At 39.5% G+C, this 22,108-nt stretch overlaps 1 protein-coding gene across 3 annotated transcripts in view; it reads left to right on the top strand.

The window, feature by feature from the left end:
* Crppa (CDP-L-ribitol pyrophosphorylase A) overlaps window positions 1-22,108 on the top strand; it is a 282,328-nt gene that overhangs the window by 63,594 nt on the left and 196,626 nt on the right. For all 3 annotated transcript variants that reach the window (XM_035445627.1, XM_027419745.2, XM_035445626.1), the window contains exon 4: window positions 14,382-14,486. In XM_035445627.1, coding sequence (XP_035301518.1) covers window positions 14,382-14,486 — 105 coding nt within the window. The remainder of the gene's footprint in view (window positions 1-14,381; window positions 14,487-22,108) is intronic.

Raw genomic sequence — 22,108 nt, 5'->3', positions numbered from 1 at the left:
TATATGGTAAATAGCATTTCATGTTTGAGTTTTGTTTCTTTTTGTTTCATGTTTGATTATTACTTTAGATTTAGATATAAGAGGACAATTTGCATTTTTGTTTATTTCCTTGCTTATTATTTAGACAAGGTATTACTATGTAGCTTTGTGTGTCTTGTAACTTATTCTGTAGACCAATATGGCCTTAAACTCATAGACACCCATTTGCTTCTGTCTTCCAAGTGGTAGGATTAAAGGCATGCACCTCCATACTTGTTTAAAATAACTATATTTGTTTGTTTGTTTGTTTATGTATCTGTATGCATGTGGGATCTGTGCACTATGGCATGTGTGTGGCAATCAGGAGACAGTGTGTGCTAGTCAGTTCTCTCCTTCTGTGGGTCCTAGGAAGCAAACCAGGTCATCAGACTTCCTGGCAAGGGCCTTTATCTGCTGAGCCATCCCTGCTCTTTTTGTTAGTTTTAGGATGATTTATTCTTAATGGACTCTTTAGAGTCCTTTTTATACTCTGCACAAATCATTTGTTATTAGTGGTACAAATAATTTACCTCCCTTTGGCTTTTTTGATGTTGTGGATTTTTAATAGTTGTTGTGTTTGAGACATTCTACTTTGAGGGCACAAAAATACTCTCCTATATATTTTTCTTTTTTCTTCTAAACTTCTGTCCTTGATTTGAGTACAGAGAAAAGTAATAACCAATTTGTCCAGGACAATTTGCAGAATGATTCCTTATTAATTTCACACTTACTTATAAACCCAGCTCTCATATATTTATAACTACATGTATTCTTTTCTGTTATCAAGTTCCCTTGGATATTTGTCCTTTTTAGCCAGGTATCCTAGTTGCTATAACATGATACTTTTATGTCAATAAGGGCAAGATAAAGAATATGTCTATTGTAATTTATAACTGATTGGCAATAAAGTATTTTGGAAGTTTTTTGACTGATTCTTATTTAATAGCAATATGGGATTTTAGGATTATATTTCTTTTCAGATTTTTTATTTGAATTAGAAACAAGATTGTTTTACATGACAATCCCAGGTCCCTTCTCCCTCCCATCCTCCTCTACCAACCCCCCCAACTAAAACCCTACCTATCACATATCCTTTCTTCTAATCTTCCCCTGACTCAAACTTCCTGCTCCCTCATGACCTCTGCATCCTTCCTCTTCTTCCCTTCTCATTCTCTTTGCTCCCTCCCCCCTCTTCCAGTGCTCTCAATTTGCTCAGGGGATCTTGACCCTTTCCCCTTTTCCAGGGGACCATGTATGTCTCTCTTAGGGTCCTCCTTGTTTACTAGTTTCTCTGGCAGTGTGGATTGTAGGTTGGTAATCCTTTACTCTATGTCTAAAATCCACTTATGAGTGAGTACATATTATGCTTGTCTTTTTGTGACTGGGTTACCTTGCTCAGAATGGTTTCTTCTAGTTCCATCCATTTTCCTGAAAATTTCAAAATTCCATTGTTTTTTTTTTTTTTTTCCCACTGAGTAGTACTCCAGTGTGTAAATGTACCACATTTTCTCTATCCATTCTTCGGTTGAAGGGCATCAAGGTTGCTTCCAGTTTCTGACTATTACAAATAGTGCTGCTATGAACATCGTTGAACAGATGTCCTTGTTGTATGAATGTGCTTCTTTTGGGTATATACCTAAGAGTGGAATTGCTGGATCTTGTGGTAGACTGATTCCCATTTTTTGGGGGGAGTCACCATACTGATTTCCAAAGTGTCTGTACAAGTTGGCACTCCCACCAGCAGTGGAGAAGTGTTCCCCTTTCTCCACATCCTCTCCAACATGAACTGTCATTGGTGTTTTTGATTTTGGCCATTTTGACAAGAGTAAGATGGTATCTCAGAGTTGTTTTGATTTGCATTTCCCGGATGGCTAAGAATGTTGAAGACTTTCTTATGTGTCTTTCAGCTGTTTTAGATTCCTCTATTGAGAATTGTCTATTTAGTTCTGTACCCCACTTTTTAATTGGATTATTTCTTATATAAAGTTTAGGGTTAGGTTTTATAATTTTTAAGAATATGTTAGGATTATTTATTTTTATTTGTAATTCATCTGAGGGTGATTTGAGGATGAACTATGATATTGAAATTAAAAATACTAAAATACACTAAATATACTAAACTCAGCTTTCTCTCTAAAAGTCTTTAAATTCTTTTGTTAAATTTATTACTAGGTAGCTTGTTCTTATGGTTGTTATTATGAATGATATTGTTTTAGGGACATAATTTATGTGAAAGTAAGACTCAAATTTCTTATTAAGAGTTAACAAAGTATATAACCTGAAAACCTTACAACAATGCACCTGACAAATAGCTTCATGCCCTTTGTGCCCCTTAATTGATAATTACAATGTGGAGTCAGAAGTAAGTTGATAACATGTAGTTTATTGGGGAAAAGTACTCATGTAAGGGAGCCAGTGACCAGGTTTGCACCTGAGCAGGACAGACCCAGAAATACTTCCCAGTCAGCTCAGCCAGGCGAAAGAGACCCACATGTACGCCTCCCTCCTCCTTCTCCTCCTCTTTTTTTTTTTTAATGTTTGGTAGTATTTTTAATTTTTCCCATTTTTTAAATTTAAATTAGAAACAAGCTTGTTTTACATGTCAATCCCGGTTCTCTCTCCCTCCCCTCAACCCTGCCCCCACAAACCCCTATCCCATTCTCTTTCCCCTCCCATGGAGGGTGAGGACTTCAGTGTGGGAATCTTCAAAGTCTGTCATATCATTTGGAGAAGGACCTAGGCCCTCCACTCTGTGTCTAGGCTGAGAGACTATTCCTCTATGTGAAATGGGCTTTCAAAGTCCATTTGTATAATAGGGATAAATACTGATCCGCTACCAGAGGCCCCATACATTGCCTAGGCCTTCTAACTCACAATCAACTTCAGGGATTCTGGATCAGTCCTATGTTGGTTTCCCAGCTATCAGTCTGGGGTCCATGAGCTCCCCCTTGTTCAGGTCAGCTGTTTCTGTGGGGTTCTCCCCAGCCTGGTCTTGACCCCTTTGTTCATCAATCCTCTCTCTCTGCAACTGGATTCCAGGAGTTTTACTCAGTGTTTAGCTGAGGGTGTCTGCTTCTGCTTCCATCAGCTACTGGATGAAGGTTCTAGGATGGCATATAAGGTAGTTATCAATCTCATTATTGGAGAAGGGCATTTAAGGTAGCCTCTCGACTATTGCTTAGATTGTTAGTTGGGGTCAACTTTGTAGATCTCTCGACCTTTCCTTAGTGCCAGAATTCTCTTTCAATCTATAATGGCTAGCTCTATTATGGTATCTCTTTTTTTGCTCTCCTCTATTCTTCCCCTGACTTTTCTTGATCCCTCATGTCCTCCTCTCCTCTCTTCTTCTCCCCTTCTCTTTATTTTAACTCACTCTCCCCTTCCCCATGCTCCCAATTAGCTTAGGAGATCTTGTTCCTTTCCCCTTCTCCAGGGGACCATGTAAGTCTCTCTTAGGGTCCTTCTTGTCCTAGCTTCTCTGGTGTTGTGGATTGTAGGCTGCTACATCGTTGCTCTATATCTAAAATCTATATATGAGTGAGTATATATCATTTTTGTCTTTTTGTGACTAGGTCACCTTATTCAGGTTGGTTTCTTCTAGTTCCATCCATTTGCCTGTGAATTTCAAGACACCCACAGCTAAACACTGAGGTGAACTCTGGAATCCAGTTGCAGAGAGGGAGGAGTGATGAGCAAAGGTGTCAAGACTAGGCTGGAGAACCCCACAGAAACAGCTGACCTGATCAAGGGGGAGCTCATGGACCCCAGACTGAAAACTGGGAAACCAGCATAGGTATGGAGGGTATGGAACCAAGGCTCTTTTCTGGTGGGTGCATGCAGGTCCAATACTCTGATGGCTCTCCTCTTCCACTGGGTAGAGGCGGGACTAATACCATGATGTTAGCCAAGTCTGGATGGGCTGTTTCACAGCAATGGGTTTCCCCTCTTGCAGTACCCAGACCTCACAAAGCTCTGAGCAGGGCACTGGAAGGAGGGCCAGAAATAGTCCCACATTTTACCTCCTCCAGTGGGTGTAGATGGGACTAGTACTGATACTTTGGCAGACTCTGGATGGGCTGGTCCAACAGGAAGGGTTCCCCTGTTTGCAGTCCCCAAGCCTCATGAGGCTCCCAGCAGGGCACAGAAAGACAGGCCCTTTTTTCTGTTCTATTGTTGGAAGATTTTATTTATTTTATTAGTGTTATGCCTGATTGCCTAGTGTTTAGGCAGATTTAATTTTTCCTCTTATGGCATCTGTCTTGTCAGAAGAACAGAGAGCTTACAGGATAAAGAGAAGTTGCTGTTAAGCAGAGGAGCCACAGCATTTGGTAGACGCTGAGTTTCAGGGGTCACATCTTAGTGAAGAGTAGATGCTGAGGGACTTGGCCTGCAGTATGAAAGACTGGCAGGATGGTTCTAAAGATACCCTATTAGATGAAAGCTAGGGAGCAGGATGAACATAGCAAATGTTACTGAAAGGAGTAGATCACCAAGATGCTTCCTGGTCAAGCTGTGTAGAAAGTAGAAAGTAATTTTATAGCCATAGTTGTGTTTAATAAAAGACAGGATAATATCTACTGGGGTGAATGCAGACTGTTGTAGTTCTGATTGCACTAAACTTCAGTTTGTTGTGATTTATGATGTATCAGCTGAATGGAAGAAAGATGTCTAACAAGATTATTGGCGTCTCTGGCTGCTCCAAACAGAGAGTGGCATGTTGCCACTAAGACAGTGAGCTCCTCATTTTATATATGTCTGTGTGGTTCCTACCCCATCTCACCCTCTCAGCCTTACTTATTCTCAGCATATTGCTTGGAAAATTTCCCATGAATATTGGCTTCATTAGTGAGCAGATGTTATCCATTGCCTCCAATCTTTCTGTTTTATATTTCTCACTTAAAACCTGAGGGATAAGTTTTCAGCTGCCTGTTGACCACCAGCCTCTCCAGTATCCTGCTGCTATGGAAACTGATTCTAGACATGGGCTCTGCCTTTTCTGAATGGCTTGGGCTCATTTCAACTCTTTACACTTCTCTGGTGTACTTATGGCAAAAGCCTCTGACAGTACTTGCCAGGATTTTAATCTTTCTTATCTTTGTGGTCAGAGAAGGGTTTTATTTTCCTTAAGTTGTTTACACTCATTAGATAATCTATTGCCACATAAGATTAATGACTTGCATTTTAGGCCACTATTTCATTTTCTGATTTTACTGTTTAACTTTTGAGTAGTTTACCCAAGAATATAAATGAGAGTCAAATAATCCATTGACTTCTTTGCCTTTTATTGTTTTTGACAATATTTGATTTTGGAAGTCAACAGAAAGGGCTAGAAGTACAATTTTAGTATTATCTATTACCAGTGAAGTTGTTTCCCATACTGCTACTTTGTACTGATTATCTCGATCCATACATTAAAAAAATTAAAAATCTTTCCCTTGCTGGACTGACAGCTATGTATGGGCTTGCCATTCATAATGAACATTGGCTATGTAGGCTTGCCAAGGTTTGGGATAATCTGATAGGTTCATTTGTTTTTCATACTTAGTATTTAAAGGCCTTTGCAAATGCATTTTGTGTAAACTCATTTAAAAATTCCTACCCCAAAAGACATTTTGTGCTTATCCACATCATTTGTACTTTTTCTTCTTCTACAGTGAGGGGTGTTTCTGTATCAGCCGCGTATGGAGACTGTCTCAGGTTGTTTACTCAGATGATCTGATATAAGAACAAAGCTTCTTGGATAACTGTCTCATGCAACTCTAAGGAGCATTGCATCATTCAAGCAATGTAAATGTATGCAAAATGCTTCGGGTTTGATTTTGAGATGATAAATTGAATGCAGGTGTTCATTGTTTACCTAATTGTAAATTGGTCTATTTTGCTAATACTTGAATATTGTGAGTATGCTCCTCCAACGACTGAGTGAAAAACCTGTGCATGCATGCCTTTGATTTAGCTTTACTCTAATGTATATATTGTTCCCTGTTGGGCAAACTTCCCGGGCTGCCCTACTGCAATGCTAATTTGAATGTTGTCACAGATGGAAGGATATATAATCAGATTATTTGTAGCCATGGCCATTACACAATTACTATAAAACAATAGTTCCTACCATATTTTGTGTGTGTGTGTGTGTGTGTGTGTGTGTGTGTGTGTGTGTGTGTGTGTTGTAAAACCTCTGAAAATTAAGGAATCCTTCCTTTCCCAGAAATATAATAACATTATACACAATATGTTTTTTTTCTGAAATTTTGAATCCCTATGAGTCATATTTATTTTATGTTTAAAAACCTGCTCCAATTACATACCATTTGTAGGTGTGTGACTAGAGACCATCTTTGTAGAAGACAATTTGGAATATGTATGTAATTACTATGTACACACTTTCTGTTCTAGGTACTGATAGTGGACCGGACATTTATATCATTTTACTTACAATTTACTTAAACATCATTTGAAGGAATAGAAATGAATGAAAACTGTCATAAATCCTTCTGATAAAGAACAGGAGGAGTGCAGATAACAAATAAATTAGCTGGAAAGGTGAATTAATAGCAGTCTCAGTAGAAATAAGAGGGCAAAATTCCAAGCAACTGGAGGCAAGCAAAAAATTCTCTAAGTTTAGGATCTGAGGAAAGACAAAACAGTCTACATTTATTAAAAGAAGTTTATAAAGATGTCAGCCCTGGGAGGGGTGTGGAGAGGAGAACACAGGCTGTAATGTGGGGCTGAGGTGCTTTCCAAACAGTGATTCCAGAGCTTGTCATGCTGACTGCTGACCTAGGAAGTCCCATGCATGCTGACTGCTGACTGAGAAGCCCCTGGTCCCTGTCTCAACAGCCAGTGTCTTTTTGGCTTTTCTTTCTGTCTTTGGAGTGGTTTTGTTTGTGCGATCTGTCCAGTCTAAGAGCACAGCATACATAGGGCCGGGGTGAATGATAGAGAGATTGTGAATGTCCCTGAGATGGCATGTGTCATTCTGACAGCAATACTTATGGAATTGGCAGAAAGCACAATGGTCCCTGGAAGATTCCAAGGGTGACTTTCTCATGAGTCTTAACATACCTTGAGAGTAGTTGGGGGCATGAGGGCAGTATTGAATGAGTTATTAGCATATAGAAAGCTAACCACATAAGACAAAAGACAAGCTGGAATTCCAGGGAAGGCAAACTTACTCAGGAAAGTAACTTTTAACATTACGTCTTCTAGCTATGAGAAAAGTTAGCATAATCTTTGTTGTAAAAGCTCAGTGTTGGTAGAATCAAAACTATAAAAATCAAATGATGGGGATGGGAAAGTGTGGCTGTGTATCGTGGTGAGGAAAAGAGATAAAGTTTTTTCTTGTTGTTCAAAAGAGAATGAATAAAATGGAAAACCAAAAGGTCACATCACAGGTATATTAATTAGAAGCATTGTGTGGTAGGTAAATCATGCAGCCAGAGTAGAGTCATCGTCTGTGGAAACAGTGCATTGCTTTTGTACCATAGCCATGAACCCTTCTGGGCAAAGTGTCTCATTCTCAATTTTATATTTGTCTGCCTGATTTGCATTGGGCAAAGGGATTTTGCTAGATGTGACAGGTAGAGGCTGGCAATGTGCCAGCAGTCCTGGGTTTGTCCTCTTGAGCCTCTTACAGCCATAGGAAGACAGTCTACATTTGCTGGTCTAAGCCATCAGAGCAAACAGATGAACCAGAGCCCTGCATCCTCCAGCTAGAAGGGTGATATCAACCTCTGCCGCCCTACCCCGTTCATAGGGTATTGTAACTGACCACACAGTTTTTTGTTACTGGGCAAATGTTGACTGTTAACACAGAGAAATAAGCACTAGACTAGCATTTACAGCCTATGATGATTGCCTATATGAGACACAAAGGCAGTTATAGGGTGATGAGTGGATTGCTTTCACATCAAGCCTTACAGCATAGATTGTTTTTTTGAACGGGTCTCTTAATGTAACCCCTGGATGGCCAGGGCTCTCTATGTAGATTAAGTTGGCCCTAAACTCACAGAGATCTGTTTGCCTCTGCCTCCTAACTGCTAAGATTAAAAGTATGTACCATTATGTTTGGCAGACTTTTGGTTTCTAATAGTATGTACACATACACCAACTAAGGAAGCTAATTATAACATGGTTAATTTGTGGGCTGAGTTTATAAGACCATCTACGATTAGGATAGCAGAGCAAGGAAGCTGGATCCCAGTAACAAATGTCTTCATCCATTTAACCATGGTCTACTGGTCGATGAGGACGCCCTAAGAAAATGGTGAGGTTTGTAACAAAGAACAAATGTAGGTTTCATGGGCTTGAAGCAGCCTTAGTGAGGTAAACAGGAAGATTCAGTGTATGGAGGAGTAAGAGGGATAATGAATTAGATGTTCACATTTGAAATTGCTGTTAGAAGTGAACATTCCAAAAGACCTGGAGATAAAAGTGAAGTTTGCAGGTTTGTAACAGAAATTAGTTGTTTGTATGAAGACAAATCACTTCACATGTGCTAGGATAGCCATTGCCAAGAAACCATTCCTGAAAACAATCTGGTTTCCTCAAAATCTTAAAGGTTAAAAATAGAGCCTCGGGCCAGGCAGGCTTGCTCTGATTGCATGGCCAAGGAGAATGTATGAATCATATGATGGAAATATCTGCACTGATTTCCTTTGAAGCCATATTCATGGCAGCTGAGATAGGGAATATTGAAATATGTATCGATGGATGAATGAATAAGGAAAACATGATTACATTTCATTCACAAGCATTGGAATATTTTCAGCCACAAAAAGAAGGAAATCTTGCCATCTGTGACAAAGTAGACAAATCTCTTTCTGAGCAGACACTGAGCATAAAGGAAAGGGTAAGGGTGGCCTTGCTAGCTCCATTGTCAGGCTCACCTCCAGTCTCCCTGCAGAGTCAAGAAAGCTCTACACAATTAGGGATGGGGACTGATCAGGTCCTGACAGCTTTTCAAACTCCAGATTATGGGCTTGAATTTATTATAGATAATTCATTAGACCACATAAAGAACTTGTCACCAGTAATCACTCTACAGATGCCTCATAGTTACTGTAATGTTTTCTGCGTATTAGCTCATAGTCACTCTTCATCAAACTAAAGACACTCAGAGACAGATTAAGTAGTTTGACCTCAGTGTGAAACCTTTCTCAGGGTGGAAGCCAGGTCTGTGTGTTTCCAATTTCTATGCTTTTCATTGGCCACAGTGCCTCACATTCACTACAGTAAGACATACTTCTGCTAATTAGATAAAACCTATTAAGGGTTGTGCTTTACGTTTTGGTGTGCACAGTTGGTACATCACTTTAGAAAAAGTAATTATAAAGAACAAGTTGGTTGATATATGTGAAAATTAATATCCTCTGTTTTTCCTAATGCTAGCCAGATTTAAAATTTTATGATAGAGTAGCAATACATAGATATGATTTTAGATTTAGGTGATTAGATTTTATATTCTCTTCAACTTATAACTGGAACATCAGGTTGGTCTGAAAGTATTAGATATCTATATTTGAAATAAAACTGTACTTCTTACTAGTAAGCACTTGTTTTTAGGAAATATAGCCCTTTTTATAATATACTATATAAATGTTACATCCTTTGAGGGAAGAAGTAGTCACAGGAAGGTTCATACATGGGAAATACCACAAAAATAAAACGCCTTCATGCCTATCCTGATGCCTAATTTTCATGTCTACAAGAATTCTATTTGAGACCTCCCACAGATACTCTTTATGCTGAGCCTCCTGTCTGTTCCCTCATTCTGCTCTGCAGAATAATCACTGGGATTCCTTTGACACCTATTCTGGAATCCCTTCTCTCACTCCTTTGTGTAGATATGCTTTCCATTTCGCATGTCTTTTCTTGTCTCATTTTTCTCTTCCAGTTTTGTAGACCGTCATCTCTTGTAGCCTCCTGAAAAGTATGTGTGGTCCTCTTTACGGAGCCTCCAAGCTATTACTCCATTCCAGCATGTATAAACGCTGAACATCCCTTCTCCTATCATTGAGAAATCTCAGGTCATAGGTCTCCTCATTTGGAGAAACAACCCAAAACTGACCAAGGAGAAATTTTGCTAAGAAGTGTCAAGTGAGCCTGAGCCTGAGCAGTGTGACTCTGATGGTTTATCTTGACTGTCACCTTGACCCAACTGGACAGCACAGAGTATCAGGAAGTGGTAGAACTGTGGAACGTGGGCCCTTGTTGAAGGAAGTTGTGTATACTGTGGTGCTACATCGTGCTCTGGCTCCTTCCGGCTAACTCTGTCCTTCCTGTCTGTCATAATGTAAGATGCTCGGCTACTCCCTTCCTACCTGAACCTGAGCAAAGTAGTTCATCCCTTTAAGTTGTTCTTCCAGGTATTTACTTGGTGACATCACTGAGAAAGTCCAGCCAACACAAGGGAGAGTGAAATAACCAACTCTGGCCCAACTCCTGGAGCTCTGAGGACTCCGCTGATGAGTGCATAGTCCAGAGGCTCAGGCTTGTGAAAGGACAGAGGCCTCATCATACAACCCCAGATTTGCTTGCCCCTTCGCCCATAACTACAACATATCCAAAGTTCTATCTATCTTTTACTCAGTAACTATTGATAGCACGGGAATATGAGCATACTTGGGAAGTTAGGAAATAGCAAAGACAGAGAGCAAATGTAACCAAGTGGGACATGGCAAGGGTGCTGGAATTACTCTTCTGGGAGTGGAAAATGTCTGTGATTAATAGGGGCCTGGTTCTAGTGGCCAAAGTGGACAGCAACAGGAACAAATGGGGAGAAAGCTAGGTGTGTTTGAGGGCTTCTTCCTGGGGAGCGGATTACTGAGGAGGTCCTCATGCACCAGCCTGCCTCCATATTAATTGAAAAGCTATCATCTGATAAAGACAAACTAGGTTTGTTCTGTTTTTCAATAGTTAAGCTAGCCCCACCTGTAACCACAGCTACAAATGATTCTGTATTGCCTGCTCCAGGAAATGGCAACCATACCTTTGTTTCAAGAGGTTGTTATTATGACCAACTTGTTATGCTTATATTCTGTTTCTGTGACCCCACTTATTTGCCAGCCAATCCCCCATTTGGATACCCCTTACTGCTAAACTATAAAAGTCTTTCTTTCCCACATCCAGTGCCGATCTCTTGAGCTCTGCCTTAGGGAGAGACAGCCTGAGTACACTAATAAAACTTGTTTTAATTAATTTGGTCATGATTTGGGTTAGTGGTTGGAGGATTAAGCGGCCAAGCATGGGACATGTTAGTCCATTTTCTATTGTGACAAAAGCATGACATTAATGACTTACCTGTAACAAATATTTATCTAATGGTTTCATGGCTTTCAGTCTGTGGCTTCTTGCCCCTTTTGCTCTGGGGTTATGGACAGGAGGTTAAATCTCCAGGACATAGGGCAGAGGGATCTGCTCCCCTCATGGTGTCTGGAAATGAAGATGGAGAAGAAGTTATAGTTCCCTATCTTCTTCAAATCTTCTTCAAGGACACACATCTTCTACTAGCAGTACAACCTAAAAGTTCCACCAATGTCACCACAGGACTGGGACCAAGCTTTACACCCAGGTCTTACTTGTTTCCTCATTGTCTCTTCCTTTTGCATATGGATATGAGTGTGCCAGTGCATCCAATCTTGTTCTCATAGGAAAGTGTAACTTCTCTGAGGTCAAAATCTCCTTCCCCAGCCTGTGACCACAGCTCTGGCAGACTGAAGAACAAAGCTCCCATTTGGTACTTCATTTGTTTTTCCTTTGCTCAAAAATACGTATCATAGCTGTAACTTTCCATGTCTTAGTAAAAAGAATGCATTCATTAATATTCTCAACAGCAGACATTCAGATTTTTTCACTGATTACAGACTTCTGAACTCACTTTTAATGAAAAGTTTTATTATTAAATGTCTTCAAGCCCATTGCTGATATGATATTAATCTGTATAGTGATAAGTCCAGGCTTGTTTCTAAGCTAGCCCAGCCTGTTTTTCCTTAGTAAATTTCATATATAGTTGCACTATATTTCTCTGTTTTCCACAGACTTACCTACGGCATAGCCAACAGCATAGCATCCGGTGTGTTCCACACCACCCTGTGAGGGTGGGCAGGAAGGAACTCATCCTATGGGCTCTTCTCATTATGCATTTTGTGAGCACCAGCAATGTTGGCTAGGGGGTGATCTCTCTCTCTCTCTCTTTTTTTGGAGTGTGATAAGTCAGGGAAAAGTCAAGGATTCTATTAGTCATTGTTTGAATTTAACCATGGGGTGGCTCTTCCCCCCCATGTCACATACTACCAGATAATGTGAAAATGTTGAAAGTATAAAGCAGAGGTCGACCAACATTCACCTTAACTTATCAAATGCAACTCTGGATATTGCATTTAAACAGTCCTTCAAATTCTATGCTGGAGGATATAAAAATAGAAGATGTGAGTCATGACTGTTTGGGTGAAATAGATACCCTGATTATTTGGCTGTTTTCTTCATTCATTTCAAGGGCTACTGCAGTGAGGATTTTTTTTTTATCATTTTTTATTTGAATTACAAACAAGATTGAATTACATGACAATCCCAGTTCCCTTCTCCCTCCCTTCCTCCCCTACCTCCCCCAACTAAAACCCTACCTGTCACATATCCTTTCTTCTATTCTTCCCCTGACTCAACCTTTCTGCTCCCTCATGACCTCTACATCCTTCCTCTTCTTCCTTTCTTATTCTCATAGCTCCCCAAACTTGAATTCTTATGTTTCTGTGATTAAAAATTCCTCATGTACTCACCCTTCTTCCCTTCTCATTCTCTTAGCTCCCGAACCCCTCTTCCCATGCTCTCAATTTACTCAGGGGATCGTTACCCTTTCCCCTTCTCCAGGGGACAATGTTTGTTTCCTTTAGGGTCCTCCTGTGGATTGTAGGCTGGTAATCCCTTACTCTATGTCTAAAATCCAGATAGAGTGAGTACATGAGGAATTTTTAATCTTCCAGTACAATAAAGTAACTCTGGAATTTGTGCTGAATAATTTATTCATTATTATGCCTTGTTGCTGTTCACCATACATGATGGCTCAGTGGATAAAGTACTTGTCACAGAAACATAAGAATTCAAGTTTGGGGAGCTACAAGAATGAGAAGGGAAGAAAAGGAAGAATGCAGAGGTCATGGGGAGCAGAAAGGTTGAGTCAGGTGTAGATTAGAAAAAAGGATATGTGATAGGTAGGGTTTTTGTTGGGGGAGTGGTAGGGGAGGAAGGGAGGGAGAAGGGAACTGGGATTGTCATGTAATTCAATCTTGTTTGTAATTCAAATAATGATGATGATGATGATGATGATGATGATGATGATGATGATAATAATAATAATAATAATAATAAAAGAATTCAAGTTTGGATCCCTAGCACCAACCTGTACACCTGTATTCCATGCATCCTCACACACGGGTACATCCTCACACATAGGTGCATCCTCACATAGATCCGTAGGTACATCCTTAACATAGACTTGGAAAACCAAAAGTCTTACCCTGACAAGACTTTGCTTGATTAGATGGTGTTACTCATCTTCAGTTAAGCTGGAGACCAGAGACCATTGCCTCTGACAGACCCTTCCTGATGCCCTCCCATAGCAATCAGGTAACTTCCTAGTGTGTTTCCTGCGGATACTCTTCCAGTGCTGCAGACAATGTTATGTTGCCCGGTCCTGAAGTCAGCCTCCCTCTGAGGACATGATTCATGTGTTATTTACCTTTATGTAGATGGTACATTATTCAGAGCTTCAGTGAATTATATTGTTGCTTAGTGATTTTGATGTTTCCATGATATAAAAGTTAGGTATGTTTTACTGTATTGAGAAGTTTTTGTTTTTCTTTATCATGAAAGTCTGAACCATTTCTGCGTTCAAAAACAAAGATATGAATGTTTTAAGAATGATATATTTATATTCTAAATATTAAAATGAGTAATAGCTGTGATGGCTTAATGTCATGTTATAAATGGAAGACTATGATTTGGATTTTACAGATGTATGTTGTTAAATGGAGATTTCTAACATAATAATTCCTCAGTCCTACTTTCAAGTATGAGCAACAGGAATAAATATTTTTATGGTCTGAGATACCTGGGGGAGCCCAGATGCCTGTGATGGTTTAAACTTCCTTATTTGCTCATTTTATTTCATTTTTAGGGTACAAGAAGGATTATTCTATAACATATTCAGATAATTAACCAGCTTGCTAATTCTCTGAGTGCTTCCTTTTATATTTTAGTTGTTTGTTAAATAAAAGACTGTTTTGTTTAGCTTTGCTTTGTTTTTACCAATTGTATTATAGTTTGCTAATTCCTCTATGTCTGTTTCTTGTTTCTTTTGTAACCAGTGTAGTGACTATGACTTGGAATTTGGAACAGAGTGCTTGCAGTTGGCCCTAAAGTACTGTCACACAAAAGCAAAACTTTTAGAAGGGTCCCCTGACCTCTGGAAGGTAAGAGAGATTCATCCTGTGGGGTTCCTCTGCTGTGTGTGTGTGTGTGTGTGTGTGTGTGTGTGTGTGTGTGTGTGTGTGTGTAGTGTGTTTTGTGCTTACAGTCATAAGAAAATGAACTCAGAAGTCAGATTGTCTCACTGGGGCTTGTGAACATCATATGGTGAGGATGTTTCTGTTTCTTGGCTTCCAGAACATTTCACCTTTTGACATATTTTATTTCAGCCCCTAAGTTTGTTTACTTGCAGCTTTCTCTTTGCGCTCTTGGCAGTCTTGTTTGATGATTCCTCAGTGTTGAAGCCACCATTCTGTTGCCTATTCCAGTGGCATTTTCCTCAGCCCTGGGCTTCTAGCTCCAGTTAAATTAAGTTGAAAGCATGTATACAACATCTGTGACCCATGGTGTAGGTGGGCCCACCACTGGTTCCTCTGACAAGGCCCATGTCTTCTGATGGTATGTGCCTTTCTCTCAGGTTGTGGAGATCATCCCTCTGTAGTCTGGTGCCCATGCAGGTGCTATACAGCATGCCTGCCTTTCCTTCATCAGGGAGAAGTGTGTTGAACTCGAACAGTCCTGAAGCAGGGTGTCTGTGAGTCCCCTAGCTGTCACACTTCTAGATGCTGGGATCTCTCTCCTGGGAAGTGAGTTTGTATCAAAGGAGTTTTGATGACCACACATCCTACTCCACACCCCAATCCCTGCCCTTTGTCCTGTGAATCGGAAGTGTCTGGTTCCAGGTTTGTACTCAGAAAGGTGTAAGAAGAGACCCTGACTTCTTCCATGTGAGCTCCCCACATATTCTGTCTATTTCTGATGCTGGAACCCTGAACTCTCCTCTAAGACTTAGCCATGCTGTTGTCTATCTGTTTATCTATTCATCCCATTGGTAACTTTTTAAATAAATTCCTCATTCCCCAGTTAACTATCTGTGAACCCTTTTGAACTCTCACCATAACCCTTTCAGTACTATGAGGACTTTGTCAATTATGAGTTAGGTGTTTTGCTAAGGATTTTGATCTCTACCTTTGTATAATTCATTGTACTATCCACACAGGGATAAACACAGTAGGTCCACAGGGAAAAACACACTAGAACTCCAGGGCCTTGACAGCACTCGCTGGCTTCACTTTTGACCTCTTTGAAGGTGTGGCTGTTTTCTTCCTGTCTAAGCTTTTATCAAGCATGTAAAACACTTAGGTCTATGGATAAAAGATAAGAGACACACTGCTTTTTAGTTTTCACCCCATTTTCAAATTTATTCTTTTTTGTGATATACACGTTTCATTATTGTTTCATAGCAACAACAGTGTTAGTCTTCCTTTAGATGTGTTTGGTGCCATGTTGATCTTTCTCCCCTGCTTTTACTAGCTCCACTGGTGGGTCACTTTGAATATTTTATGGGTCGAATTATGTCTCACACAAATGCGTGTTCATGTTCTGAGTCCTGGCATCTGTGTCTTACATAGTTGGGAAGAGTCTGCAAATGCAATCAAATTATGATAAAGTCAAACTGTAGTTGGGTAGGCTCTAAATCCACCCTGACTGGTGTCCTTATATGACAGGAGACATGGATATGAGGAGAATAGTGCGTGATGACAAATGCAGGGAACGGAGTGGTGAATCTACAAACTAAAGGGTACTGAAGTCTTGCTATCAGTTACTAGATGCTAGGGAGAGCCCTGGAAGGGATTCCTTCAAAATTCTCAGAGGGAACTGGAACCTGCCCAACTTTAGACTGTAGACTTGTAGCCCCCAGAAATGAGAGAATGGGTTCTTATTTTTCCAAGCCATACTATGTGCAGCCTTTCGTTGTACCCTCCAAACACATACCTGCTGCAGGAGTGCCACAGTCTTCCAGACCTGGTGGGTATCAGGATGGTAGCATCATTTCCCCAACAGGAAGAAGCTGGAGTCTCTCAGCTGTGAGTTTGGTTTCCCTAACAATAAGCATGGGGGGTGGGGGTTAGTGACTCTAAAACACCTGTGGCAAATGGGCTGGACAACATACCTATTCCATCACTGTTGAGCTTTTTCAGGACTACAGTCCTTCTGAATAAGGGGAAAATATTCAAAATGTAATACTGCTGTTGTTTCAGGTTGGGTGTCCTTCCCAAGTCCTGTACTGTCGTCTTCTTTTTTTTTTTTTTTTTTGCTATTTTCTCAGCTGCTTAGCCCCTGTTTAGTCACAAATACATATCCTAAGAGTTAGCGAGTTGTTCTGTCTTATGAATGACTGGACTGGCCTTAGCTTGGCTTGTTTCTAGCCAGCTTTTCTTAAATTATCCTGTTTACCTTTTGCCTCTGGGCTTTTATCTTTTTCCATTTCTTTATACCTTTCTTTACTTCTTACTCTGTGTCTTGCTGTGTAGCTGAGTGGCTGAGCCCTCATATCCTCCTCTCCTCCTCCTTTCCCTCCCTTATACTCTCTTCCCAAATTTCTCCTCCTAATTATTCTCTCTTCGTGACAGCCCTGCCTATCCTTTCTCCTGTTTATCTATTGGCTGTTCAGCTCTTTTTTGGACCAATCAGGTATTTTCGGCAGACAAAGTAACACAGCTTCACGGAATTAAACGAATGCAACATAAAAGAATGACACACATCTTTGTATCATTAAACAAATATTTCACAGCATACACAAATGTAACACATCTTAAAATAATATTCCACATCAACGGAACAGGTTTATGAAGCCTGGCACATGGGCTCATGTTTATAGTCAGCTGAGGCAGGAGGACTGCCATGAGTTTGAAGCCAGCCAGGGTTATACAGTGAATTCCAGGCTTGCCTAAACTATAGAATATAATCCTATTTGGGAAACAAATACAAACCACTAGCTGTGAATCATCTTAGTTTTGCCAAGATGCTAAAATTGTAATTGGACCCAGTGCATTTGTAGGGACATATCTGAGAGACACTTCAGTGCCATATAACAACCTGGTAGAAGAAGACTCTGAAATAGGCACCAGTCTGTCTTGCCTTGCTTTGGGAAGTCAGGCCCTGGTGATGTGCAGCATCACAAGATCCCTGATAACAGCCTGTAGGACTCTTTTAAAGCCATCTGAAATTCCATGAGGAAGTTATTATTTTAAAGTTGACATATATATTTTGGTATAAGTGAAGTGGAAAAACTGAGGCATTCAGGGTTAGTGCCAGCTTGCCTCTGCTAGGTCCTTGGGTGTCTGAGGAATGCATTATTCATTTACTTTTAAAAATCCTTATCATGCAGGGTAGAGAATACTCCCCTTGTGACCAGTTTTCTTCTTCCCCCAAAATGTCCAAGCATAGCAGAGTCCTGCTCTGGACCCTGAGACAGGGGTCCATGCTCATGGGTCCACTGAGTGGCTGTGAGTTTGTAGCTTCAGTGAGCATTTGTTTTAATGAGATTTGATCCTATTTAAGAAGAACCTAAGTGAACATCTGTCCCATGCTTTCCCCCAGTATACTTTTAAATATTAGCTGGTCATACTTGTACCCAAACACTCTTAGCTAAACAGACTTCTTGTTCCTAAATGTCAAAAAATGTCTCCAAGCCATAAGATTTATAACCAGTTATTGGAGAAATTTAACAACTGCCTCATTGTCTTCAAACGCATCCTGAGGAGGAGGCTGGGAGTATTTGTGCCATCCATCACAGCATTACTGGGAAAAATGACTAGAAGATTCCTTTTGATAGGCACTAACTCTTGCAAATCCCGTTGTTCTGGTATCTTAGTTTAAAAGCAAACAAGTGGATCTCCTGCACAGAGAGGACTGAGAGGTGAGTGACCAGCTTCCCATCTGGATCAAACAGCCTCTCAAAACCACTGCCCCCACCCCCAGCTCATCTCAGCCACACTAGCAGGTCAGCAGGAAAAACTCCTGCAGGCGGGCTATACAAATAGTCCCCTTACTCCCCCTAAAATCAACCTATCCGTCAGGACCTCTGGGACATAGACATTTACAGAGAGGACCGAGAGAGAGAGAGGACTGACAGGATCTGATCCAGAGACAAAGACACTGCCAGCGCCAACAGGAAGAAGAGATGGGTAGAGGTCAATGCAATACATTCAACAACCTAAAGAGCGATATGGCAAAACCAGAACCTAGTGGTACTACATCAGGAAGACATGATCATCTCAACTCAGAAGAAAACTATCTCAAAAATAACTTTATCAAGATGAGGGAGGCTCTTTAAGAAGAAATAAAGAGTTAGAGAATTGGAGGAAAAGACAAACAATAATTTGGAAGACATCAATAAATCGCTTAAACAAAATCAAGAAGAGCAAGAAAAAACAAACGCGTTCACTACTTGAAAACCGAAATGGAGGCAATAAAAAAACATAAACAAAGGGAATTCTGGAAATGGAAAATCTGGTAAATAACAGAACTACAGATGCAAGCATAATCAACATAATGCAAGAAGTGGAAAAGCTAATCTCAGGCATTGAAGATACAGTAGATTCATCAGTCAAAGAAAACATTAAAGCCAACAAAGTTATAAAACAAAATGCCCAGGAATTCTGTGATTCCCATGAAAAGACCAAAGCTAAGAATAATAGGGATATAAGAAGAATACCAGCTCAAAGGCACAGAAAATGTATTCAACAAAACCAAAGAAGAAAACTTTTCCAAACCTAAAGAAGGAAATGCCCATGAAGATACAAGAAGCTTACAGAACACCAAATAGTCTGGAACAACAACCAAAAAGAAAAGAAAAAACAAAAAACAAAAAAGCCCCCTTGCCACAAACCATACAGAATAAAGAAAGAATATTAAGAGCTGAAAAGAAAAATGTCAAGTAACCTATAAAGGCAGACCATCAGAATAACACCTGACTTCTCAATGGAGACTCTCAGAGCCAGAAGGTCCTGGGACAGTCATTATGCAGACTCTAAGAAAATGTAATTGCCAGCTCAGACTACTATATCCAGGAAAACTTTTAATTAACGTAGATGGAGAAAAAAAGGTATTCCATGACAAAACCAGATTTAAACAATGACTATCCACATACCCAGCCCTATGTAAAGCAGTAGAAGGAAAACTCCAACCCAAAGAGGTTAGAGGTATCCAGGAAAACACAGGTAATAAATAATTCCACACCGGAAAATTTTAAAGAAAGGAAACATACACCACCACTACCACCACCAAAAATTAACAGGAATCAACAGTCACTGGTCATTGATATCCCTTAATATCAATGGACTCAACTCACCTATAAAAAGACACAGGCAATCAGAATCGATATGATAACAGGATCTATTCTTCTGCTTCAGACAAGAAACCCACCTCAACTTCAAAGACAGACATTTCCCCAGAGTAAAGGGTTGGGAAAAGCTTTTCCAAGCAAATGACCTAAGAAGCAAGCTGGTATAGCTATCCTACTATCTAACAAAATAGACTTCAAATTTGAGGTAATTAAAAGAGATGATGAAGGACATTACATATTCATCACAGAAAAAAATCCATCAAGAAGTCTCAGTCCTGAACATAAATGCTCCTTATATTTATAAGGGCACCTTATATTTATAAGGGCACCCACATTCATAAAATAAACATCACTAAAGTTTAAATCACACATCAAACCCTACACACTAACAGTGGAAGAATTCAACACCCCACTCTCAGTAGTGGACAGGTCTTCAAGACAGAAAACTACAGAGAAATAAGGTATCCAACAGAAGCTATGACTCAAATGGGCTTAACAGACATCTATAGAACTTTCCATCCAAACACACAAGAATACACCTTCTTCTTCTCAGCTCCGCATGGAACTTTCTCTAAAATTGACCACATACTTGGTCACAAAGTAAATCTCTACAGATCCAAAAAATTGAAATACCTCCCTGTATTTTATCTGACCACCATGGCTTTAAGTTAGAAGTTATTAACAACATGAATTCTAGAAAGCCTAAAACTCATGGATTCTTAATAATGCCCAACTGAATCACCCCTGGGTCAAGGAAGAAATAAAGAAATTAAAGATTTCCTAGAATTTAATGAAAATGGATGTACAACACACACAAACTTATGGAACACTGTGAAATCAGTGGTACAAGTAAAGTTCATAGCAGTAACTGCCTACATAAAGAAGTTGGAGAAATCACACACTAGAAAATTGACAAAACACCCAAAAGCTCTAAAACAAGAAGAAAATCCATGCAGGAAGAGTAGATGACAGCAAATAATCAAGTTGAGGGTGGAAATCAATAAAATAGAAACAAAGAGAACAATAGAAAGAATCAAGGAAACAAAGTGTTGGTTCTTTGAGAAAATCAACAAGATAGACAAACTTTTATCCAAACTAACCAGAAGGCAAATTTACAAAATTACAAATTAACAAAATCAGAAATAAAAAGGGGTACATAAAACAGACACTGAGGAAATTCAAAGTATCATCAGATCATACTTCAAAAACCTATACTCCACACAATTGGAAAATTTAAAAGAAATGGGCAGTTTTCTGGATAGGTGCCACATACCAAAATTAAATCAAGACCAGATAAACAAATAACCTATAACCCCTAAGGAAATAGAAGCAGTCATTAAAAATCTCACAACCAAAAGGAAAAAAAAGAAGAAAGAAAGAAAGAAAGAAAGAAAAAGAAAGAAAGAAAGAAAGAAAGAAAGAAAGAAAGCCTAGGACCCAATGGCTTCAGTGCAGAATTCTACTAGAATTTCAAAGAATAGCTAACTCCAATACTTCCCAAATTGTTCCACACAATAGAAATAGAAGGAACATTGTCAAACTCCTTTTATGAGGCTACAGTAACCCTGATACCCAAATCACACAAAGATATAACAAAGAAAGAGAACCACAGACAAATCTCCTTCATGAAAATTGATCCAAAAATACTCAATAAAATACTGACAAGCATAATCCAAGAACAATTCAAAAAATCATCCACCAAGACCAAGTGGATTTCCTCCCAAAGATGCAGGGTTGTTTGAAAATATGGAAATATGTCAATGTAATCCACCAAATAAACAAACTGAAGTAAAAAAAAAAATCCCACATGACCATCTCATTAGATGCTGAAAAAAACCTTCAACAAAATCCAGCAGCCCTTCACAATAAAGGTATTGGAAACATCAGGGATATAAGGAAAACACCTAAACATAATAAAACAAATATACACCAAGCCAACAGCCAATATCAAATTAAATGGAGAGAAACTCAAAGTGATTCCTTAAAATCAGGAACAAGACAAGGCTGTCCACTGTCTCCATATCTATTCAATATAGTACTTGAAATTCTAGCTAGAGCAACAAGACAGCAAAAGGAGTCAAGGGGTACAAATTGGAAAGGAAGAAATCAAACTATCATTATTGGCAGAGGACATGATAGTGTACATAAGAGATCCCTAAAACTTTACCTGGAAACTCCTACAGCTGATAAACACCTTCAGTAATGTGCCAGGATACAAGATTAACTAAAAAATCAGTAGCCTTCATAAATATAGATGATAAATAAACTGAGAAATAAATCAGAGAAATATTACCCCTCACAATAGCCACAAACAACATAAAATATCTTGGGGTAACTCTAACCAAACAAGTGGAAGACTTATTTGATGAGAACTTCAAGTTACTAAAGAGAGAAATTGAAGAGCATATCAGAAAATGGAAAGAATTCCCATGGTCT

The sequence above is a fragment of the Cricetulus griseus genome, chromosome 5 (assembly GCF_003668045.3).
Source record: "Cricetulus griseus strain 17A/GY chromosome 5, alternate assembly CriGri-PICRH-1.0, whole genome shotgun sequence".
NCBI lineage: Eukaryota > Metazoa > Chordata > Mammalia > Rodentia > Cricetidae > Cricetulus > Cricetulus griseus.
The sequence above is the reverse complement of the archived record's forward strand: the minus strand, read 5'-3'. Positions and strand labels throughout refer to the sequence as shown.